The sequence below is a fragment of the Trachypithecus francoisi genome, unplaced genomic scaffold (genome assembly GCF_009764315.1).
Source record: "Trachypithecus francoisi isolate TF-2019V2 unplaced genomic scaffold, Tfra_2.0 Lachesis_group20, whole genome shotgun sequence".
Classification (NCBI taxonomy): Eukaryota; Metazoa; Chordata; class Mammalia; order Primates; family Cercopithecidae; genus Trachypithecus; species Trachypithecus francoisi.
Window position 1 is genome coordinate 62663163 of NW_022681466.1, and position 23089 is coordinate 62686251.

Below are 23089 nucleotides of genomic sequence, written 5' to 3' on the forward strand. Positions count from 1 at the left end.
AAATACAAAAATTAGCTGGGCGTGGTGGTGGGCACCTGTAGTTCCAGCTACTCGGCAGGCTGAGGCAGGAGAATCACTTGAACCCAGGAGGTGGAGGTTGTAGTAAGCAGAGATCTTGCCCCTGCACTCCAGCCTGAGCAACAGAGCGAGACTCCATCTCAAAAAAAAAAGAAATAAGTCTATGGAAACATAAGTAGAACTGCACAAAGCAGTTCCCAAGAAGTTAATTAGCTTGGGAAGAATGAACTGCAATATTTGGTTACTTATCCCACATCTTTTTTTTTTTTTTTTTTCCCCACTGAGGTCTGCTATGTTGACCAGGCTGGTCTTGAACTCCTAGCCTCAAGCGGTCCTCCCATCTCGGCCTCCCAAAGTGCTAGGCTTACAGGCATGAGCCACCGTGCCCAGTCCTATATTTGGTTATTTCTCTCCTTCAACACGGCATAACTCTATCCGTGTGTATGTTTTCTTTCCCAAACATTGACAATTTTTAACACTTCTTATTAAAATTATTCCTAGTTATTTCATATTTCTGGTTGTTTTATGAATAAAAATCTAATTTTATATATTCCAAATGGTTATTCCTTTGATTTTCTACCTTCCATCTGATGTAACTAATGACAGTAATAAAGCTAAAATAAGGATTTCTAGAATGTTTTAGCAATTTTCCTTCCGTTTTATTTTATTTTATTTTTTTTTTGAGGCGGAGTCTCGCTCTGTCGCCCAGGTTGAAGTGCAGTGGCGCGGTCTCGGCTCACTGCAAGGTCCGCCTCCCGGGTTTACGTCATTCTCCTGCCTCAGCCTCCCGAGTAGCTGGGACTACAGGCGTCCGCCACCACGCCCGGCTAATTTTTTTGTATTTTTAGTAGAGATGGTGTTTCACTGTGTTAACCAGGATGGTCTCCATCTTCTGACCTCGTGATCCGCCCACCTCGGCCTCCCAAAGTGCTGGGATTACAAGCGTGAGCCACCGCGCCCGGCCCCGTTTAATATTTTTTACTCCCTTTCCATTTTATGTCTGTTTTGTCCAGAACTTCCAAAACATAAGAGTGGTGAGGAAGGCATCCTTGTTGTTAAAAAGCCATGTCTCCATTATATCACTGTAAGCCTAAAAGGGATGCTTAAGCACATAAGATAATAAAATATCTGTAGCAAATATTCCAAGAGCTAAGGAACTTACAGAAACCTAAAAACATTGAGACCAAAGCAGAATAGAGAGATGCATAAGAACATTGAGCAGATGGGCCGGGTAAAGTGGCTCACTGGTCAGGAGTTCAAGACCAGCCTGGCCAACATGGTGAAACCCCATCTCTGCTAAAAATACAAAAATTAGTCGGGCATGGTGGCACGCGCCTGTAGTCCCAGCTACTCAGAAGGCTGAGGCAGGAGAATTGCTTGAACTTGGGAGGCAGAGGTTGCAGTAAGCTAAGATCACACCACTGCTGCACTCCAGCCTGGGTGACAGAGCGAGACTCTGTCTCAAAAAAAAAAAAAAAGAACACTGAACAGATGATTGATTCCAAAAGCAGACTCGCAACTAGTAAAGAAACATGGAAAAATCTTCCACCTCGCTCCTAATCAAAGAAATAAAAATAAAAACTGTTTTTAGAAGTTTAGAAGATAATGCTATTTCTTAGGATGCAAAGGCACAAGAGCAATGTAATGAACTTTGGTGACTCGAGGGGAAGGGTAGGATGTGGGTGAAGGCTAAAAGACTGCACACTGGGTCCAGTGTCTATTGCTCAAGTGATGGGTGCACCAAAATCTCTCAAATCACCACTAAAGAACTTATCCATGTAACCAAATACTACCTGTTCCCCAAAAACCTATTAAAATGTTTAAAATATGCTATTTCTTTTTGTTGAATAAATTAATAATAAGGGATGGAGATTTATTATACAGCCTGGTGATTATAGTTAATAATAATATATTACATACTTGAAAATTGCCACGGGAATAGATCGTAAATGTTCTCACCACAAAAACGTAAGTATGTTGGCCAGGTGCGGTGGCTCACACCTGTAATCCCAGCACTTTGGGAGGCTGAGGCAGGCGGATCACTTGGGGTCAGGAGTTTGAGACCAGCCTGGCCAACATGGAGAAACCCTGTATCTACTAAAATACAAAAAATAGCCGGGCGTGGTGGTGCACGTCTGTAATCCCAGCTACTTGGGAGGCTGAGGCAGGAGAATCACCTGAACCCAGAAAGTAGAGGTTGCAGTGAGCCGAGATAGTGCCCCTGCACTCCAGCCTGGGCGACAGAGCAAAACTCCATCTCGACGACAACAACAACAACAACAACTCAATATTTAAAATTGAGATGGTGACTACACAGGTTCACACATTTGTTAAAACTTCCTAAATTTTATGCTTATACTGGGTGCATTTCACCACATATAGTTTAGACCTCAATAAAGTTGATTTTAAAAGTAAAAATAGATAATAAAACATTCATACCTTTGCTTTGACTGTGTAATTCCATTTGTAGGAATTAAGCTTATGGGAATAATCACAGCTAAGGATAGTGATTTAAATACAAGAAACTTCAATACAGTATAATATTGGAAAATGGAAACTCCATATTCATTTTATGTCTTACTGTTTTTTCCAGAACTTCCAAAACATAAGAGTGATGAAGAAGGCATCCTTGTTTTTAAAAAATCTCCAGTATATCACCATAGATCTAAAATTGATGTGTAAGCACATAAGCTAATATTAATTCCAGGTGGCTAAAATTTTTAATATAACCATAGATCTCCATACAGAATTGGTTCATTTAATATATATTAATTGTTAAAGACTCAATTATTAATGATTGTTGTATATTATTAAGACTAGGAAAACGTAACAGTGCTTAAATGAGAAAGGCAGGATATAAAACTAAAATTTTCAATTGTTTATACTTTAAAACATATCAGTATATTTACAATGGTTATCTCTAGGGGTGAAAATTACAGATCTCTTTTTTTTATATTTTAACTTTTTTTTTTTTTTTTTACAATATGCAGCATTTAATTACATCATTAGAAAAGCACAGAAAATCAAATATTGCATGTTCTCACTTATAAGTGGGAGCTGCCGGGCGCGGTGGCTCAAGCCTGTAATCCCAGCACTTTGGGAGGCCGAGACGGGCGGATCACGAGGTCAGGAGATCCAGACCATCCTGGCTAACACAGTGAAACCCCGTCTCTACTAAAAAATACAAAAAAATAGCTGGGCGAGGTGGCGGGCGCCTGTAGTCCCAGCTGCTCGGGAGGCTGAGGCAGGAGAATGGCGTGAACCCGGGAGGCGGAGCTTGCAGTGAGCTGAGATCCGGCCACTGCACTCCAGCCTGGGCGGCAGAGCGAGACTCCGTCTCAAAAAAAAAAAAAAAAAAAAAAGTGGGAGCTAAATCTTGCGTACACATGGACATAAGGAAGGGGACTCCAAAAGGAAGGAGGGAGGGAGGGAGGCCGGGGGACAAGGGCTGAAAAACTTCCTGTTGGGCACTGTGTTCACTATTTGGGTGACAGGGTCAAGAGAAGCTCAAACCTCAACATCACACAATATACCCTTATAACAAACCTGCACACGTACCCACTGAATGTAAAATAAAAATGTAAAATTTTTAAAAAGAAAAAAAAGAAAAGAATTCTAGATAATACCACGGACAGGACTTTCCTTTCTGTTTTTCAGAGGGAGTCTCACTCTGTCACCCAGGCTGGAGTACAGTGGCACAATCTTGGCTCACTGCAACCTCGGCCTCCCAGGTTCAAGCAATTCGCCTGTCTTAGCCTCCTGAGTAGCTGGGACTACAGGCACACGCCACCATGCCCGGCTAATTTTTGTATTTTTAGTAGAGACAGGGTTTCACCATATCGGTCAGGAGGCTGAGGTAGGAGGATCACTCAAGCCCAGGAGTTGAAAACTGTAGTGAGCTATGATGGCACCACTATACTCCAGCCTGGATGACAGAGTGAGACTCTCTCTCTTAAAGAGAGAGAGAGAGAGAGAGTGAGACAGAGAGAGAGAGAGGAAGGAGGGAGAGAGGGAGGGAAGGATGGAAGGGAGAGAGGGTAGGTGGGAAAAAAATAGAAAGGGAGAGAAAGAGAAAGAAAAAGAAAGAGGAAGGAAGGAAGAGAGAGAGAAAGAGAAAGAGAAAGGAAAGGAAAGGAAAAGACAAGACAAGACTCCTTAACACAACCTAACGTGGTGTGTCTGCAACTGATTCTCCAGCCTTTCCTCCCCAGCCAAGTGGGCTTTCATTCATATATTGAACAGAAAGTCTCTTGGTCCCACCTCCTTCCCTGGTTGGCATTTCAGTTCCCAGGTCCTGGAATGCACTCTCCCATCTTCCCAAGCCCTTCATTGACACCCAATCCTTCAAAATTCAACTCAGTGGCTGGTTACCTCTCCAGGGAAGCTTTCCCTGCCCACCCCACAGGATCTCCCCCAATCAAATCACATTTTCCTGCTGTCACTATCATAGCACCTTGGATTTGTCCTTTCTAACATGTTTCTGTTCCAGTTATGTTCCTGTGTGATTATTTCATTAACATCTATTTCTACCTCTAGACCTTAAGCCCCTGGAGAGTAGCCCCAGAATCTGGGTTTGTACTCCTCACTCATCATGCATTCCATGCATTCCCAGTCTAGTCTCTGGACATTCAATAAGTATTTGTTGAATGAATGCTTCCCTATCTGTAAAATAAGAAGAGCTCACCTAGATTTCAATCCATAAGCCTGGATTCTGGGATCCTCCACTCCTCCCTCCAAAGCTGACTAACCAAAAATCCCAGGAAATTCCAGATTGTATCTTCCTCATTAACATATTACAAACTTGATTATCCTTCAATTCCCTGAGGCTTACTGGGAGCTCCCAGACCCTGGGGATTTGACAGCAGGAGAGAGATAGGAAATCCTGGTGAGTCACTGAGGGCGACTACTAATTTCGGAGTTTGTTGTTGTTGTTGTTGTTGTTGTTTTTGAGACAGAGTATGGCTCTGTTGCCCAGGCTGGAGTGCAGTGGCGCAACCTTGGCTCACTGCAAGCTCCGCCTCCCTGGTTCACGCCATTCTCCTGCCTCAGCCTCCCAAGTAGTTAGGACTACAGGTGCCCGCCACCACGCCCGGCTAATTTTTTTTTTTTTTTTTTTTTTTTGTATTTTTAGTAGAGACGGGGTTTCACCATGTTAGCCAGGATAGTCTCCATCTCCTAACCTCGTGATCCGCCCACCTCGGCCTCCCAAAGTGCTGGGATTACAGGCGTGAGCCACCGCGCCCGGCCAATTCCGAGTTTTTTCAAACTACTGCAGCCTCTCCCACTGCTGTGGTAACTGGATGGAGATGCATCTAGCACGAGAAAATGTACACAAAGATTATCTCCCTCCCTCCTCTAGGTTTCTGCAGGTGAGAAGGTGTCATGATAGAATAACGAACATTTCCTATGAGGCTGGCACTGTGCTCTACATTCGAACTCACTTAATACAACAACCCTATAACAAGGTAGGTACCACTATGGTTCTATATTAAAGATGAAGAAAGTTGCAGCACAGAGACATCTGGTAACCTGCTCAAGGTCACAGAACTCCAGAGACCTTGCTCTTAACCACTATACCACACTGCCTCTTTCTTAAAAAGCAAATGTCACCAAAAAGAGACATTTAGTGACAACCATTTGTCCCACCGGCTGCTGCAGAACAGTGCTTCGCTAATGGAGGCAGGAGGGAGGAAGGTGGGGGTTGGCATCTCACGGGTCACATGGCAAACACTGCTTTCTCAGGCTGAAACTCAAGAGCGGTGATGCTTGTGGAATGAACACTGACAGGTTTCCCCCTCCTCCAAGAACAATCACTAGCCTGTAGGGAGCTTCAGAACTGCGGGTTTCTTTTTTTTTTTTTTTTTCAGGACGTAAGCCATGTGCACCAATTATCAGGAACCCTTTAATCCAACTGGGACCCCAAGCAAACACCCCGCTTTAACCCCGGGTGATGTGATACAAACAATTTACAAGGCCTCAAGACCCTGCAGCATCCCGAGTAAGTAGACCGTGATCTAGCAGACAATAAAATGCAAGCCCGTGCTCATACATTGTAGCGGATTGAATGCGCCTTAAACAAAAGGATGCTATCTCCAAAATAGCACGCTCGCTGCCTTTGCTGGGCACTCAGCACGGTACCTGGCCTGCAGGTTGTCAGATTCCACCGGGCTTAGAATAAAATCCAAACTCTTTACCGTTGCCTCCTACGTCTTACATGATCTGGCGAAACTCATCTGCCTCCTAATCTCCAACGCCACTGGTTTTCTTTCCTTCCTTGTCTCCAGTACTCAGCTCCTTTGGGTCTATGGCAGTTGTACTTGCTGTTCCCCCTGCCTGCATTAGTCCTAGAGCGTGCCCTGACCGCATCCTTCTCATCATTCAGATCACAACGCAAGCATCACCTCCTTCCCCTGAGGTCTTGGCCTTTCAACGTCCCACTCCCCACCCCACATCATTCCAGACTGGAAGCTCTAGAGCGGGCGTTAGAACGCTGTCCGGCCCTCAAGCCTTCAATACTTCAACAAATGCTTGTTGAATCCAAAAACTCTGATTACCCTTCAATCTGCCAGCTCACCCCACTCCCTCTCAAAATACCTAGGAGAATTAATTTATAAAGAAAATATACGCAAGCGACAGCGAAACACAACGACTCAAAACAAAGCCGGTAATCCGGGGCTGAACTGGTCAATGGCATCTAAAGAAGGCCCCAAGAAAACCCCTTCCTGATCGTGCACACACTTTTCAAGAGGCGAAACCAGGGAGGGGGCCAGGGCGGCCGCCGGCGCAGCGCTGCCTACCTTGAACTCCGCGGAAAGTTGGGGCGTGTATTCGCGAGTCCAGAGCGCGCGCACCAGCGCCGCCAGCTGCTCGGTGACCTCGGCGCGGCCTGGCGCCGCCCGGTAGCGCCCCAGCGCCAGGAACTCAGCCAGCAGGTCGGTGTTGCTGAGACACTGCACCACGGCGTTCATGAAACAGGTGTTGCCGTGGTTCTTCAAGCCCTGAGCGCCCGGCGGCCGCGCCCCATCGCCGGCGGGGAGCTGAAGCTGGGGCTGGGGTCCGGGCAGGCGCTCCTCCCCGGGGCTCCCGGGGGCCGCTGGAGCCGGGCCCGGGGCGCAAGCGAAACCCCCCTCACCGTCGCCATCGCAATATCCCGGCTGGGGCCGGGGCGGCGAGTCCCCGGGGCGGGAGCGGCTGCCCAGTGCCAGCAGGAAGCGGCTGAACAGGCGGCGCAGGGAGCGGCGGCGGCGGGGCCGGGGCGCGGGCGGTCCCCCTCCTGCCGCGTCCCCGGGGCCCGGGTCCATGGCTGCTGCCGGCGCAGCTCCAGGCGCGGAGCCCCCGGGCCCGAGGCGGACGAGCGGCCAGCAGGCCCTACAGCTTCGCTAAGGCGCCTGGTGCCGGCTACCTGCGGGCCAGGTGTGCGGGGACGGGGCGGAGGCGGAGCCAAGGGCGGGGCAGCCCCGCCCCGCGCGGGAATCCGGCCGCACGACCAGCCCCTTGCAGGGCAGCGCGGGGCCACCCCTACCCCTGCCTGGTGCCGCCCCCGCGGCGCTGACTGGGAGTCGTCGTGGTCGGGTTCCCCACCCTTCCTTACCTCGTAAACCGACAGACCTGGGTTTCGCCTCTGCTGCTGTTCCTCGAGCAGCCTTCGAGCAGTGGAAATTATGGAGGAATGAACATTCTGAAAGCGCCTAGTAAATGGCAAAGGCCTGGCTACTGCAGGAAGAAAAGGGCAAGGCAGGCATCTCCAGAGCACAGCCTCGGGCGTGGTGAGAGGCGCGCGCTGGGCGCTGTGTGGGGGTGGGGAGCGCTTTTGTGCACCGCTGGTTCCTCCGCAGGCTCAGGTGTGTGCGGACAGGTGTCGCCACCTCCTTTCAGACCGTCTGCCCTTTTAGGGGAGGCAGAGCCTGTGCCCGCACCCGCCCACTAGGGACCTGAACTGGGTGCCACGTGTTGCCCTGTAAAAAAAAAAAAAGCCCCCGAGTGGTTGTGGTTTGCGTTTTTACACCACAGATTGGGTTAGAATCATTTTCCAAACACTTGTGAGACTTGATCATCCTTGCTTTAATCCGCAAGGAAGGGGGCTCAGAGAGGTTATCGCAACGTAGGAAGGCCGCCCGACCCGTAAGCAGGGAAACCGGAACTCGACCTGGATCTCTGGACTGCCGAGTTCAGGCCCTTTCCAACCTCAGTATTTGCTTACCAGGAAGTTTTCCGGCTCTCAGGCGCGCCCCCTACGCGGTTTCTGGTTCACTCCTTAACGCACAATCCTTGCTGAATGATTGCCCAATCAGAATTAGTTTGGCCTTGTCCCGCCCTTGATTCCCTGGGTAACCCTGGGCCCCCCGCCCCCTCTTGATCCAATGCAACTGTCAGGTTTATAATTAATCAGGCAAGATCTTGCAAAATGAGTTTCTCGTCAATTTCTAGCTCAGAAAGAGATCAGCACCATGTGAGACGCAGTATTCTAACGCCCTGAAATGTTACTTGTAGTTTAATAAGTGATCATCATTTATTAAATATTCTTGATCCTGGCCGGACGCGGTGGCTTACACCTGTAATCCCAGCACCTTGGGAGGCCGAGACGGGCAGATCACCTGAGGTCAGGAGTTCGAGACCAGCCTGGCCAACATGGTGAAACCCCGTCTCTACCAAAAATACAAAAATTAGCCGGGCGTGGTGGCGCATGCCTCTAATCCCAGCTACTCAGGAGGCTGAAGCAGGAGAATCGCTTGATTCAGTGAGCCGAGATCGCGCCATTACACTCCAGTCGGGTGACAAGAGCTGAAGTCTGTCTCCAAAAAAAAAAAAAAAAGTTTTGATCTTTCAAACCGGGTTGCAAAAAAAAGCAGCATTACTTAAAGGATAAATAACAGGCTTAAAACATCAGACTGTACTGTGAATCGGAGACTTGTGTTCTGGAAAATGCCATTATTTACCCGTCTCTGGAAAAAGATACCCGGTTGGGTGATTAATATACAAGGACATAAGGTCCATTTCATCACCCTTCTGGTGGAAAGCACGGAAGAAAGATTTAATGGCCAACTCCAATAAAGCATCTCTGAAATTTCATCTTTCTTTGGTAATTGTCCTGAGATCCCAACACCACACATTTTCTTTGAGAAAGCATGCATGTTTCACTCTCTACCCTGTCAGGAATTCTGCCGATGCTTTAGTACATTAGTCACTTAATTCTCACAATAACCCACTCTTGCTTGACAGAAGAGAAAATTGTGGCTCAGAGAATTTTTTTTTTTTTTTTTTTTTTTTTTGTAGTTAGCTATTTAATGAGGTTCTTAAGACATTTAGAACACCAATTTGTGAGGATAAATTCCATTCGTCAGGGCAAAAACAGATCGCAGGTAGCCCTGGAGCTGAGGAACAGCTTTGATTTTTGGTAGAATTTGTGAGTCCACAGCTTTCTGATCAATCTTGCGCTGCTCTGTAATCTCGTATTTCTCTTTCTCTGTGTCGAAGATCTCACCTTCCTGGTGTCTGGGCTTCCTCAACTTCTTCTTCTTGAAGTAAGCATCAGTAAGATGTTTTGGGATTTTGACATTGCTGATATCGATTTTGGTTGAGGTGGCAATGACAAATTTCTGGTGTGTTCTTCGTAGAGGAACTCGATTGAGGACCAGAGGTCCAGTCACAAGTAACAAGCCACTAGCCAGCTGCTTCAAGAAAACCACCCTCTTGCCCCTGTGGCGCCCAGTGAGGATGATCAGAATGGTCCCGGGGGTAATGCTGGCTCGCAGTTTTCTCACGTGCTGACTGAAGGGTTTTTTGCCGTGGCTCAACAGCTTTCGAGGCACATCTTCAGTAGGATAATATCTAGGCATTTTGCGAAGTTTAACCACCCGGGTACCGCCGTTCTTGTCACCACCAACTGGTTTTGTAAGAGTTGCAAGAACCTTCTCCTTCTTTTTCTTTTCAACCTTGGATTTAGCGGCTGAGTACTTCCTCTTGTACATGGCCTTTCTGGAATACATGGCAGATCGGGAATACCTGCCAATTCCTCTGACAAGGACAGGGTTGCGGCTGCAATGGGGCTTCCCCTTCTTGGGCTTCTTAGCCTTGAGGTTACCCTTTTTCACCTTGCCACCAGCATCAGCCTTCTTGACTTCAGGTTTCTTCTCTTTAGTATCTGGCTTCTCAACTTTTTCACCCGCCATCTTGCAAGATGGGAAAGAGAACTAACGGCTCAGAGAATTTTTAAGAAGCCTGCCCAAGATCTGGATTTAACTCTGAGTCTAGTCCCGTATAGCTTGACCAATGAAATGACAATTAAGAAGGAAATTCACTTTGCCTTATTTTTAGAGGATAATAGCAGTGCTGTCTGTGCACAGATCAGGAGGAAGGTCTGTGGGTTTTGCAGAGTTGCAGACAACAAATTATAACAGAAAACCGACAACTGAGAATTTATTCAGAATGTAAGAAGTTCTAATTAGAGTCTGCACAAATTATTCTTGAACATATTTCAATTTTAATATACAATGTAGGAATACAAAATGCATTCTATAAAGAAAAAAAAGTTTTGACTCAAGAACAAGAGCAGACCTGTGAGGAATGAAGACGAGTGTTGGAGTTATCTAAAATCGGTCTTCAACAGGACTGTGTGCAACGCCGAGGCCCGGAGACATCAGCTTCAAGAGCTGTATGGGTACTTCCATCGCAAAATGGCCCCGTCGGCACTTACACTAACAATATATTGATTTCCTGGACTTACGCGGATGCGTGTGATGTTGCCGCTGTGTCCCACCCCAACGTGAGTCACTTCACCCTCATTATAATCCCAAACTTTGACCAGATGGTCATTTCCACCTGTAAAAGATAAACACGGATATGGCATCACTGCAATACAAGAGAGAAACAACCCTGATTTCAAATGACTGGATCATTTTCAACACTGTCCCCATGTATCTATCTTTGTAATAACACTTTTACTTGATTATAAAAATCTATCTGTTGCAGTAAGTTTGAAGGGGAGGGGGAAATACAGAGAGGTAAAAGCACATTTCATCCCACTACCCAGAAATAACCACTAGTAAAACGTGGACTTGGTTCCTTCCAGTCTTTGTAAGTATACTGGTATACATATACATCGTATATGTGATTGGGATTACACTGTGTCTAGTTGGATATCTGCCTTATAGTCAATGTATTTGTGAAACTTAATTCATGTAGTGCATTTATTTATTTTGTATTTATTTATTTATTTAATTTTTTGAGACGGAGTCTCTGTCGCCCAGGCTGGAGTGGAGTGGCGTGATCTCAATTCACTGCAGCCTCCTCCTCCTGGGCTCAAGCCATTCTCCTGTCTCAGCCTCCTGAGTAGCTGGGATTATAGGTGCACACCACCATGCCCAGCTAATTTTCGTATTTTTAGTAGAGACGGGGTTTCACCACGTTGGCCAGGCTGGTCTCGAACTCCTGACCCCGTGTGATCCACCTGCCTCGGCCTCCCAAAGTGCTGGGATTACAGGCGTGAGCCACCGTGCCCGGCCGCATTTATTTGTTAATATCCTGATGAATCAAAGAGCTTGGCAGGAAATGATAATGACGTTCCAATCGGCTTGTTGGGTGGTAAATGCCTCTTTGAAATCCTGGTTAATTCATTTGTTTTGGTGGGGAGGGCATCGCCTCATGCAATAATAAAGTGGAATTAAAAGACGCATTTAAGACTTCAGAAGGATGCTGGACAGCCCAGGCCATGTAAAGGCCGCATTTCTATTATCAATGCCTACCACAAAAAGCAAGCCTAGCAACCTGCGTCTTAGCCTTTATTTGCCCCTTAAGGTTCTTGTGCAAATGTTTCCTCTCATTGAAATGTGACTTCTGGATTTTTCTTTCTCTGCTGCATTGGCTGCCGTATTGGTTGCAGTCTGATTCTAACCAAGTTGCCTTGAGACCCTTTTGTGGTCTTTTCCGATTGCCTCTAGCTTGGGAGTTCCTTCCATGTCCTTGTCTAAATAAGCCAGGCTTGGCTTTCTTCCGTCCCAGGACTAACCTGTAACAAAGTGCACCCCTTCCTGTGTGATATCCATGCCATTTATCGACCCAGACAGGGAACCTTCCAATTCTCTGATTACTGTCCCATCAAATACTTCCCAGTAAGCAATCTGGAATTCAGGAAAGAAGCATTAAGCAGGACTCAGCTCAGGAGAGTCATCCATGCACATGCTAACAAAAGATGGCTCTACTTTATATAGAAGGGAGCAAAAATACACCACGGGATGATACTGGCTGAAATTATAAATAGGCTACAGCAGGGGGTGGCAAAACCATTTTAATATTTTTAGTATTGGTTTTAGATTTGCATTCTATTTAAAGAGATGTTGATGTGCTGATAAACCTGGATTAAGACAGAAAGGGCTTTTGATAAGACTAAGCAGATTGAGCCTGAAGCAAGCTGTAAAAGAAAGAACAGCCTCTGCATCCACAGCTAAGCTTCAGGCCGGGAGGGAGGAAAAGCATTTTCTTCCTTCCCACTGGGGGATGAGCACTCCCGACTCCCCAGAGTTCTAGAGACTGGGCCCTCCCTCTTCCTCACCCCACCCATATTCCCAACTTTCCCTTCTGCTCCTAAGCACTGAGACATTCCACGGGGTGGAGTTTAAAGAGGAACTGGTAACCTTGGTTCCCTGTTGGGGAGCAGAACTACCTTAGGGGTGGAGAGACAGGGTGCCTAAAGGAGGAGGATTTTTTTCCTGAATATACTGCCTTTGTACCTTGAACTTTGTGAATGCACAATCTATTCAAAATTTAAATGTCCTTCTTAGGAAAGAAAGCTTCTATTTATGATAGCAAAGACAGGGAATCAACCGAAATGCCCATCAATGATAGACTGCATAAGGAAAATGTGATGCAGCCAGCCGGGTGCAGCGGCTCATATCTGTAATCCCAGCACTTTGAGAAGCTGAATTGGGCCCGTTGCTTGAGGTCAGGAATACGAGACCAGCCTAGGCAATATGGGGAAACTTCATCTGTACTAAAAATACAAAAATTAGCTGGATGTAATGGCACACACCTGTAGTGCCAGCTACTTGGGAGGGTGAGGCATGAGAATCACTTGCACCCAGGAGGTGGAGGTTGCAGTGAGCCAAGATTGTGCCACTGCGCTCCAGCCTGGGCGGCAAAGTGAGACTCTGTCTCAAAAAAGAAAAAAAACAGATAAACTTAAGAAAATGTGACACATATATGCCACGGAATACTATGCAGCCATAAAAAGGGACAAGATCATGTCCTTTTGCAGGGACATGGATGGAGTTGGAAGCCACTATCCCCAGCAAACTAATGCAGGAACAGAAAACCAAACACCACCTGTTCTCACTTATAAGTGGAAGCTGAACAATGAAAACACATGATGGACACATGAGGGGAAACAACACACTCTGGGCAGCTGTCAGGGGGTGGTTGGGGAGAGGAAGAGCATCAGGAAGAATAGCTAATGCATGCAGGGTTTAATACCAAGGTGATGGGATGATCTTTGCAGCAAACCACCATGGCACATGTTTACCTATGGAACAAACCTGCACATCCTGCGCATGTACCCTGGAACTTAAAATAAGGTTGAAGAAAAAAAAAAGAAAAGAAAAAAAAAAGAGTGCTTGACTTGCATGTGCAAACTTGCATGTGCATTTCACTCATTTCTCATTGCTTCATGTCGGAAACGTGCTGTGTTCCAGTCACCAGTCACTATGCCAGGAGTCTGTATTCCTCTGAATCTAGCTAGACATTGTGCATACTATTTCTTTTTAATTTTTTTCTTTTGCTTTGTAATGTCTGTTGATGCTTGATCATGTTAACAAAAAAATTCTGATTTCATAGTAAACGCCTAAAGAGATAGAAAACCATGCCAGAACCCATGTTTCTCAGGAATCACACCCACAGAAGTAGTTGGAACTTGACTGCCTGCCTTGCCAGCCAAAGAAGCCAAACTGATACTCTTCTGGGTAGCCCCAGTAGGGCTCCATCTTACCGGAGTGTCCACTGCCAGAGATGCTCTTCCCTGAGGTCTAGGCATTGGGTGGGTCCTTCTGTCATTCAGGCCTCAGCTCAGAAGCTGGTCCTTAAGGAGGCCTTCACCCACCACCCTAGCTGAAGGAGCGTCCCCCAGCCCACCGGTATCATATCATCTGTTCTATCTCCTTTCTCAGTCCTTTCACCATCTCATGTCTTGTTCACTTGTTACTCGTTGTCCATTCACGGATTGGTTCATGTGTGTATTAGCCAATTCCATCCCCTCCTACCCAAAATAAATTAGGGAAGTTATAAGGTTCATGAGAGCAGGGACCCCTTGCTTGCTCCAAGGGTGAACATTCCCCCAAACAGAAGCATGAACCTTCACCTTCCTCTTTAACTGGGAAATCTATACCCTATGTAGAATTTTTTTTTTTTTTTTTAAGACAGAGTCTTGTTCTCTCACCCAGGCTGAAGTGCAGTGGTGCAGTCTTGGCTTACTGCAACCTCTGCTTCCCAGGTTCAAGCAATTCTCATGCCTCAGCCTCTTGAGTAGCTGGGATTACAGGCACCCTCCACCACACTCCACTAATTTTTTGTAGAGATGGGGTTTCACCATGTTGGCTAGGCTGGTCTTGAATTCCTGACCTCAGGTGATCCGCCTGCCTCGGCCTCACAAAGCACTGGAATTACAGGCATGAGCCACCATGCTTGACTCCGTGTGTAGATTTTTAGTGTATTGATGAAGTACAGTGCTGAGAGATGAGGAGCTCTATTGCCTTTCTGTTTGAATTTAGTCAAAGTAATAACCGGTTTGGGCACAGCAATTCTACTCCAGTCTCAGAAATTCCCTAATTATAAAAACCAATCTATTGAGTACCTACTATGTGTCAGGCCCCCTGCTGTAAACCCCATAGGCGAGCATGACTTTAATCCTCACTCTGTGAGGTCAGTGATACCATTTCCACTTAACAGGCAGGGAAGTGAAGACACTGGAAGGTGATATGGCCTTTCCAAAGTGACATGGCTGATTGATGACAGACACCATTGGAACCAAGATGGTTTGACTTGAGAGCCTGCAGCCTCCGCCACAACGCCTCACTGCTTTTCTCTTGCACTGGAAAGATCTCACCTCTCGCTGGGAGGACTCACCTTTCTGTCTGTTCCACTGGTGATGATCTGGAACTCCTCAGGGTGATAGCACACACACTGGAATAAGGTGTTGGCTAGTATCATCTGATTCCTCCTGAGACGCCTGGAAAGTAGATTCAAAAGCTGTGAAAGTCAACTTTCTCTTCCCTAGGAAATTTATTCACTATTCAAGCTGGATTTGCTGCAAGCTGGGATTTGGGTTGGTTTATCTCTGTGCCAGACATCTCATACTGCCCAGCACGGTGGGGCCTGTATTTCTTCAAAACAGACTTCAGGTCACCCCTGTCCTCTCTAGTTCTGTGTATTCTCGTTGGCCCATCAGTGACCACCAGAGGACAACAAGAAGGGACCTTTCCTAAAGACAGAGGACAGAATTCAGCGAGAACCCTTAAGTTGCAGTGAAAAAGAAGCAGAAGAGGCTGAACTCAGAGCCAAACTGCTGCCTCCCACACAATGTACTTGATTCTTGAGGCCACCGTTTGGAAGTGGAGCTCCTTACAGTCTGAGAAGCAGAATGTGTGGAGGGGCATTTTATTTTATTTATGTTTTAACCATCGATGTATCTTTAATTCACAAATAAAAGCTGTAGCAAGATGTCATGTACACATTTGTACACAGGTTTGGACATACCAGATCATGCACAACCCTCAGAAAACAGAAGCCTGTCACGTGGCGATGTCGCAAAAGCTGGCAGGTTCAACCCTTGTCTGCATATGGTAAGAAGTCCCTCCCAAGACCCCCCCACCCTGCCCAGGGTGCCCCCAAGAGGGAGCTGGCCTCCTGCAGCTGAAGAGAGCCTGGCCTGGGAAGGGTATTTTAAAAATGGGTATTATGGGCCGAGTGCAGTGGCTCACGCCTGTAATCCTAGCACTTGTGGGAGGCCAAGGCAGGCAGATCACCTGAGGTCAGGAGATCGAGGCCAGCCTGGCCAACATGGTGAAACCCCGTCTCTACTAAAAATACAAAACATTAGCCAGGCGCGGTGGCAGATGCCTGTAATCCCGGCTACTCGGGAGGCTGAGGCAGGAGAATCACTTGAACCCAGGAGGCAGAGGCTGCAGTGAGCCAAGATCATGCCACTGCACCACGCCTGGCCAAGATCTGCATTTTAAACCAGCATTTCAGTTGATTTTTATGTGCATAATAGAACCCCTGCCTTAGATACTGTACCAAGAAATATGTAAATATCGCTTCTCCTTCCGTAGACAATGTGGTGGGTGGCCATCTCACAGGCCAGGCTTTCCTGGCTAAAAAATGCACCTTCTGCACAGTTGCTTCTCATTATGGAAGTTTTCAAACCTGGTATCTGAGCTGAGCATTTTTAAAGATTTTGGCACAAGAATTCCTGCTACACAACAGAACAGCTTTAAGGATTTGAGGCAGTCACAAACCATCCATAGAAATAAGTTGAGACACGTCCTTCTAGTTCTATATTTTCCCAGGAGGAAGGTCAGGTATATAGCCTAACACTTCCTACAAGTGTGGTCCTTGAACCAGTGCTCTCAGTTGGGAGCTTCTCAGAAATGTGGAATCTCAGGTACCACATTAAATTTATTGAATCAAAATCTACATGTTTAACAAGATCCCCAGGAGACACACAGGGCTAGAAGACAAAAGCTTGCTTTGTGGGGGCTTTTTGTTTGTTTGTTTGCTTTTTTAAGACGAAGTCTCATTCTGTTGCCCAGGCTGGAGTGTGGTGGCATGATCTCAGCTCACTGCAACCTCTGCCTCCCGGGTTCAAGCAATTCTCCTGCCTCAGCCTCTTGAGTAGCTGGGATTACAGGCATGCACCACCACGCCCGGCTATTTTTTGTATTTTTAGTATAGATGGGGTTTCACCATATTGGTCAGGCTGGTCTCGAACTCTGACCTCGTGATCCTCCCACCTCAGCCTCCCAGAGTGCTGGGATGACAGGCATGAGCCACCGTGCCCGGCAGTGCTTTGTGTTTTTTTAATGTGTTAAGTACACAGTGAGTTCTCATTCCCATCAAGTGTATCTCATATTCTTTGTCATGCATACCTCCTTCCTCCCATCTTTGCACTTATCCTCGTCTCTCTTATGCAGTGAGACAAAGGCAGTGCCTCGTGGGAGTGGTAGAGGGGTGATAGGTGGGTGGGGAGAGGGGTTGGAGGAATAGGGTCTGATTCTAAAATAAAAACACGGCAAAAGTGCTTATAGTCAAAAATTCAAAAAGCCACTTTTCAAAAATCCTTTGAGTTCCTCCTACAATAAAGTTCATATGCTTTGGTCTAGTTAGTTTGAAGTTAGTCATTCTATGGGGGTGTGATATGCTCAGGGCATAAGAGGTCCCTGGGAATGTGGCCAACCGAGGAGAAAGGCAAATGTATGTCCCACCAGCATCCCTCCCCTCCATGGGGAGTTCATTCTGGGCTTCATCTAACTGACTGGAATGACAAGAGGCACTGCCTGCATTCGTTATTTTTCTTTTTTCTTTCTTTCTTTCTTTTTTTTTCCTTTTGAGACAGAGTTTCACTCTTGTTGCCCAGGACAGAGTGCAATGGCGTGATCTCAGTTCACTGCAACCTCCACCTCCTGGGTTCAAGCCATTCTCCTGCCTCAGCCTCCCAAGTAGCTAGCATTACAGGCACACACCACCATGCCCAGCTAATTTTTGTATGTTTAGTAGAGAAGGGGTTTCACCACATTGGCCGGACTGATCTCAAACTCCTGACCTCAGGTGATCCGCCCTCCTCAGCCTCCCAAAGTGCTGGGATTACAGGCAGGAGCCACCGTGCCCGGCCTTACATTCGTTATTTTTCTTGCCCCCTTTCATTTGGGACACTTAGGGTTGAATTCGTGTAAGTCAAACCATGCTTCACTGTGTGGACACAGAAAGCTATTTCCCTATCTCACCAGAAACTTCTAACATTCAGTTCTTCCTGGAAATTTTAACCCTTTCCACCAGCATTGATAAACCATGGACAGTCATGAACGGCTTCTGATGAACATCCCTCTACTGTGTTGCCTTCAATAAGGTTTCTACGCTTCATTTGAATCTTCTCTCATGTTCAATAAACTGTTGGCATGATTGGATTTTGGAGGTACCACTGCATCCTCCCCATCAAGGTACCTACACAAGGTCCCAAATGATACAAGTCCCATCGGTGCTGGCGGTGACACACTCCTCATTGTTCCGCTTCACCCTAATGCAGGAGACTGAGGACTTGTGTTCCTTCAGGGCCTCCTCCAGCTTCTGGGTCTGACAGCCTATCTGCCATACCCTCACCTGAAAGCCACAGAACACAGGATCTTGACACATACTTGGGACTTCTGAAGGGATAGGAAAAGAGTCCAAGAGCTTTTTCAGCTTTGCTATGCTTGATTTTTGTGTGGTTTTTCTGTTGTTGTTTGTTTTTTGAGGTGGAGTCTCGCTCTGGCCCAGGCTGGAGTGCAGTGGCGCCATCTCAGCTCACTGCAAGCTCCGCCTCCCAGGTTCACGCCATTCTCCTGGCTCAGCCTCCCTAGTAGCTGGGACTACAGGTGCCCGCCACCACGTCCGGCTAATTTTTTTGTATTTTTAGTAGAGACGGGGTTTCACCGTGTTAGTCAGGATGGTCTCGATCTCCTGACCTTGTGATCTGCCCGTCTCGGCCTCCCAAAGTGCTGGGATTACAGGCCTGAGCCACCGCGCCCGGCCTGATTTGTGTTTTTTTAATTCCCTGTCTTCCTCTCGGTTGGGTAGGGTGAATATTCCTAAGTTGAAGGGCAGGAATATTCATGTATAAGATGTGATCATCTTCAACAGGGCTTGAAAAATGCTACTAACAATCCTGTACCTGCTTGTACATACAGGCTGAGAAATGTAATCAGACACCTGCTACGCAAGTTGATAATGCAAGGGCCAACACCAAACCAAGTGAAATAATGTCTGTTCACTTCTGCTGATCACGGCTCTCAAATTTCTGGTACCATCGGGAAATTTTGTGGGTACCCAGAGCCATATTTAAACTTTCATGATCGGTTGTTCAATTTTGATCGTGTAAAAGCAATGGTTCCCAACTCGACTGAATCCAATACCTATTTTATATCACAAATATTTCCAAATGCCTGTATATCGTCCTGGAGTGAAATTCATTGGTAATACAACTACCTACACACAAAATTTAAAATCATCAATATGATGCTTTAATAAAAGGGATAGGTAAAAGGAAAGTTGTTTAGTTAGTATAGTATTCCTTTATTTATTTTTTTTTATTTTTTGAGATGGAGCCTTGCTCCCTCTCCCAGGCTGGAGTGCAATGGCGTGATCTCGGCTCACTGCAACCTCCGCCTGTCGGATTCAAGCAATTCTCCTCTCTCAGCCTCCCAGGTAGCTGGGACTGCAGGAATGCACCACCACACCTGGCTGATTTTTGTATTTTTTTTTTTTCTTTTTTTGAGACAAAGTCTCGCTCTGTCACCCAGGCTGGAGTGCAATGGTGTGATCTTGGCTCACTGCGACCTTCGACTCACTGTGCCCAGCCTAATTTTTGTATTTTTAGTATAGACAGGGTTTGGCCATGTTGGCCAGGCTGGTCTCAAACTCCTGACCTCAGGTGATCCACCTGCCTCGGCCTCCCAAGGTGCTGAGATTACAGGCGTGAGCCACCACGCGCGGCCCGTATTCTTTTAATGGACAAAGGATATGTCACAACTACACCAGAAAACATAGTAGTCAGATGCTTATACCTTCTTATAATGACTATGTTGGATTTATGAAAAATAAGACAAGCACAAACTATTCTGTTCTTCCTATGACAGGAGATTAAGGAAAGGAAAAGAAAACATCTCAAAGAGAAAGGGAAGACTTTGGGGTAGGAAAGAATCTGGGGCACAGAGGAGGAGAGATCCAGAGAAAAATGTGCAAGGAAAAAGTGTTACAGCCTCCTCAAAATAATGGAAAGAAAAAGCTGAGCGTGATCATTTAAAAATAATGTCAAAACGTCTGGGTGTATTAAAGAATTGATGCTAGGCTGGGCACAGTGGCTCACGCCTGTAATCCCAGCACTCTGGGAGGCCGAGGTGGGCGGATCACAAGGTCAGGAGATTGAGACCATCCTGGCTAACATGGTGAAACCCTGTCTCTACTAAAAATATTACAAAAAATTAGCCAGGCATGGCGGCAGGCACCTGTAGTCCCAGCTACTTAGGAGGCTGAGGCAGGAGAATGATATGAACCTGGGAGGCAGAGGTTGCAGTGAGCCGAGATCGTGCCACTGTACTCCAGCCTGGGCGACAGAACGAGACTCCGTCTCAAAAAACAAAAAACAAACAAAAAAAAGAATTGATGTTAAAACCATCACCTGCTTTGAAAGATAAGATGAAGACAATTTATACAACTATGATTCTTGGAGGAAAAGAGCAAGCAGGTCAAAACACTGGCAAAACACCCACGTGAATTCATTAACTCTAGTCCACACAGAACACTTTCATGTCTGTATTGTATCTGTCCTTTCTGTGCACAAATGTATATTCTGTGCACAAAGATATATATTTATAGGCAGGGTACAGTGGCTCATACCTGTAATCCCAGCACTTTGGGAGGCCAAGGCAGGTGGATCACCTGAGGTCAAGAGTTTGAGACCAGTCTGGCCAAAATGGTGAAACCCCATCTCCAGTAAAAATACAAAAATTAGCTGGGTGTGATGGCGGGCGCCTGTAATCCCAGCTACTCAGGAGCCTGAGGCAGGAGAATCGCTTGAACCTGGAAGGAGGTGGTTGTAATGAGCCAAGATTCAGCCACTGCACTCTCCAGACTGGGTGACAGAGTGAGACTCCATTTCAAAAAAAAAAAAAAGATACACATTTATAATATTAGAACTTTTATTTATGATGTATTTTAGGATCTCATCAAAATGTTAATTTGGTCCTGCTTGAATCCTAGCACAAGTGTGTATTTTTAAAAGCAAATAGATGGCTTCCTATAAGGCAGTTGTTCTAAATACAGCGTTATTTTTTCCAATTTCTGCTTTCAATACCTCCCCTTCCCCACCGCCACTGATGACCCTTTTACAGTCACTGGTGGTGGCGATGGCGGTGACGCCGATCCTGTGAGCATTGTTAATGACATACATCAGTCGGCCTGTCTCTGGGGCGAAGGCTCGGATTTTACCGTCGTTCCATGCTGGCATGAAAGGGAAACAAAAGGCAGGCAGGATCAGTACACACACCCTCTCTCCGCAGGCTGCTGCCTCACTAAGGAGAGGCAGGCCTGGCAAGCGGCGCTGTGGTGGAGGGAGGAGACCAGCTCAACTGAATGGTGGTCATCATAGGCCCATTTCCCCTCGTACCCCACACTGGTCACACCTGGCTAAGGGAAAGGAGTGGTTTGTCTTGGCTGAACCTACCTAGGTGCATCCCATGCCAAGTGAGTGAGGACGGGGAGGGGGAAATGAGGGAGGCCCACTCCTACCTCTCCCACGAACCGCAAGACTTGTACACCCAACTAGCTGGATGATATTGTGCCTGAGATATATAATTGAACATTTCCAAATAATTGTTGTCATCCCACCTACCCCAACCTACCCCAATCTTTCAATGGAATGCTCCTCCTCCACCTTCCACTATCTTTCCCATCTCAGTAAAAGTTGCCACCACCCATCCAGTTGCCTAAGCCAACAGCCTGAGTCTTCCTTGATTACCCTCAATTCCATCTACCCAACCCAATCCAACATCCAATCCATCAGCAAGTTCCACCAGCTCTACTGTTAAAAAACATTCAAATCTGACCACCTCTCAACAGTTCCAACATTACCTCCTTCATCCAAGGCACCACCATCTTTCTCCTGGACTATTATAACAGCTTATGCTTGCTTCCACTCTTGCTTACAACCACCTTTTAAAAATCATGTCACCTTCTTGATCAAGAACTTCCTTTTTTTTCTTTTTGAGAAGGAGTCTCACTCTGTCGCCCAGGCTGCAGTGCAGTGGCACGATCTTGGCTCACTGCAAGCTCCACCTCCCGGGTTCAAGCAATTCTCCTGCCTCAGCCTCCTGAGTAGCTGGGACTACATGTGCGTGCCACCATGCCCAGCTAATTTTTGTATTTTTAAGTAGAGACGGGGTTTCGCCATGTTGGACAGGACAGTCTCGATCTCCTGACCTCATAATCCGCCTGCCTCGGCCTCCCAAAGTGTTGGGATTACAGGCATGAGCCACCGTGCCCATTCAAGAACTTCCTTTTTTATTTAAAAAAAAAAAAAAAAGGCTCATGTCTATAATCCCAACACTTTGCACTTTGGAAGGCCAAGGTGGGTGGATTTCTTGAGTCTAGGAGCTCAAGACCAGCCTGGAGAACATGGCAAGACCCAGTCTCTATAAAAAATACAAAAAAAAAAAAAAATTGCCAGGCATGGTGGCGTGCACCTATAGTCCCAGCTACTCAGGAGGCTGAAGTGGGAGGACTGCTTAAACCTGGCAGGTAGAGGTTGCAGTGAGCCAAGAGTCCGCCACTGCACTCTAGCCTGGGCAACAGAGCGAGACCCTGTCTCAACAAAAATTAAAAAAAAAAAAGTGGGGGCTGGGCGCAGTGGCTCACACCTGTAATTCCAGCACTTTGGGAGGCCAAGACAGGTGCATCACTTGAGGACAGGAGTTGGAGACCAGCCTGGTCAACATGGCAAGACCCCATCTCTACTAAAAAATTTACAAAAATTGGCTGGGCCTGGTAGCAGCATGCCTGTAATCCCAGCTACTCAGGAGGCTGAGGCAGGAGAATCACTTGAACCTGGAAGGCTGGAGGTTGCAGTGAACCGAGATTGCACCACTGCACTCCCAGCCTGGGCAACAGAGCACGACTCCATCTCAAACACACAAGCAAACAAACCCTTCCAAAACATTTTCCCACTGCATTTAGAATTAAAATCCAATCCAAATTCCTTTGTCCTCCACGGTAACTAGTATTTGTGCCCGCCCCCCAACCATCTCTTTTAACTTCTTTTACTAGCTCTCCCTGAACCCTT

At 46.7% G+C, this 23089-nt stretch overlaps 3 protein-coding genes across 4 annotated transcripts in view; all 3 read right to left on the bottom strand.

Moving 5' to 3' along the window:
- USP43 (ubiquitin specific peptidase 43) overlaps positions 1-7574 on the bottom strand; it is an 86159-nt gene extending 78585 nt beyond the window's left edge. For both annotated transcript variants that reach the window (XM_033184564.1, XM_033184563.1), the window contains exon 1: positions 6816-7574. In XM_033184564.1, the coding sequence (XP_033040455.1) occupies positions 6816-7319 (504 nt within the window). In that variant the 5' untranslated portion in view covers positions 7320-7574. The remainder of the gene's footprint in view (positions 1-6815) is intronic.
- A 1687-nt stretch (positions 7575-9261) lies between these two features.
- On the bottom strand, positions 9262-10206 carry LOC117067703 (60S ribosomal protein L6). The gene has a single exon (XM_033184565.1). It carries the CDS (start codon positions 10185-10187, stop codon positions 9321-9323), a length of 867 nt encoding a protein of 288 aa, XP_033040456.1. The 5' UTR covers positions 10188-10206; the 3' UTR covers positions 9262-9320.
- Positions 10207-10419: 213 nt separating this feature from the next.
- The window catches only part of CFAP52 (cilia and flagella associated protein 52), a 67568-nt gene continuing 54898 nt past the window's right edge, over positions 10420-23089 (bottom strand). The window contains exons 10-14 of the mRNA XM_033184566.1: positions 21107-21252; positions 18224-18375; positions 15127-15229; positions 12023-12134; positions 10420-10836 (exon numbers count right to left, since the gene is read on the bottom strand). Of these exons, the coding sequence (XP_033040457.1) occupies positions 10661-10836; positions 12023-12134; positions 15127-15229; positions 18224-18375; positions 21107-21252 (689 nt within the window). The 3' untranslated portion in view covers positions 10420-10660. The remainder of the gene's footprint in view (positions 10837-12022; positions 12135-15126; positions 15230-18223; positions 18376-21106; positions 21253-23089) is intronic.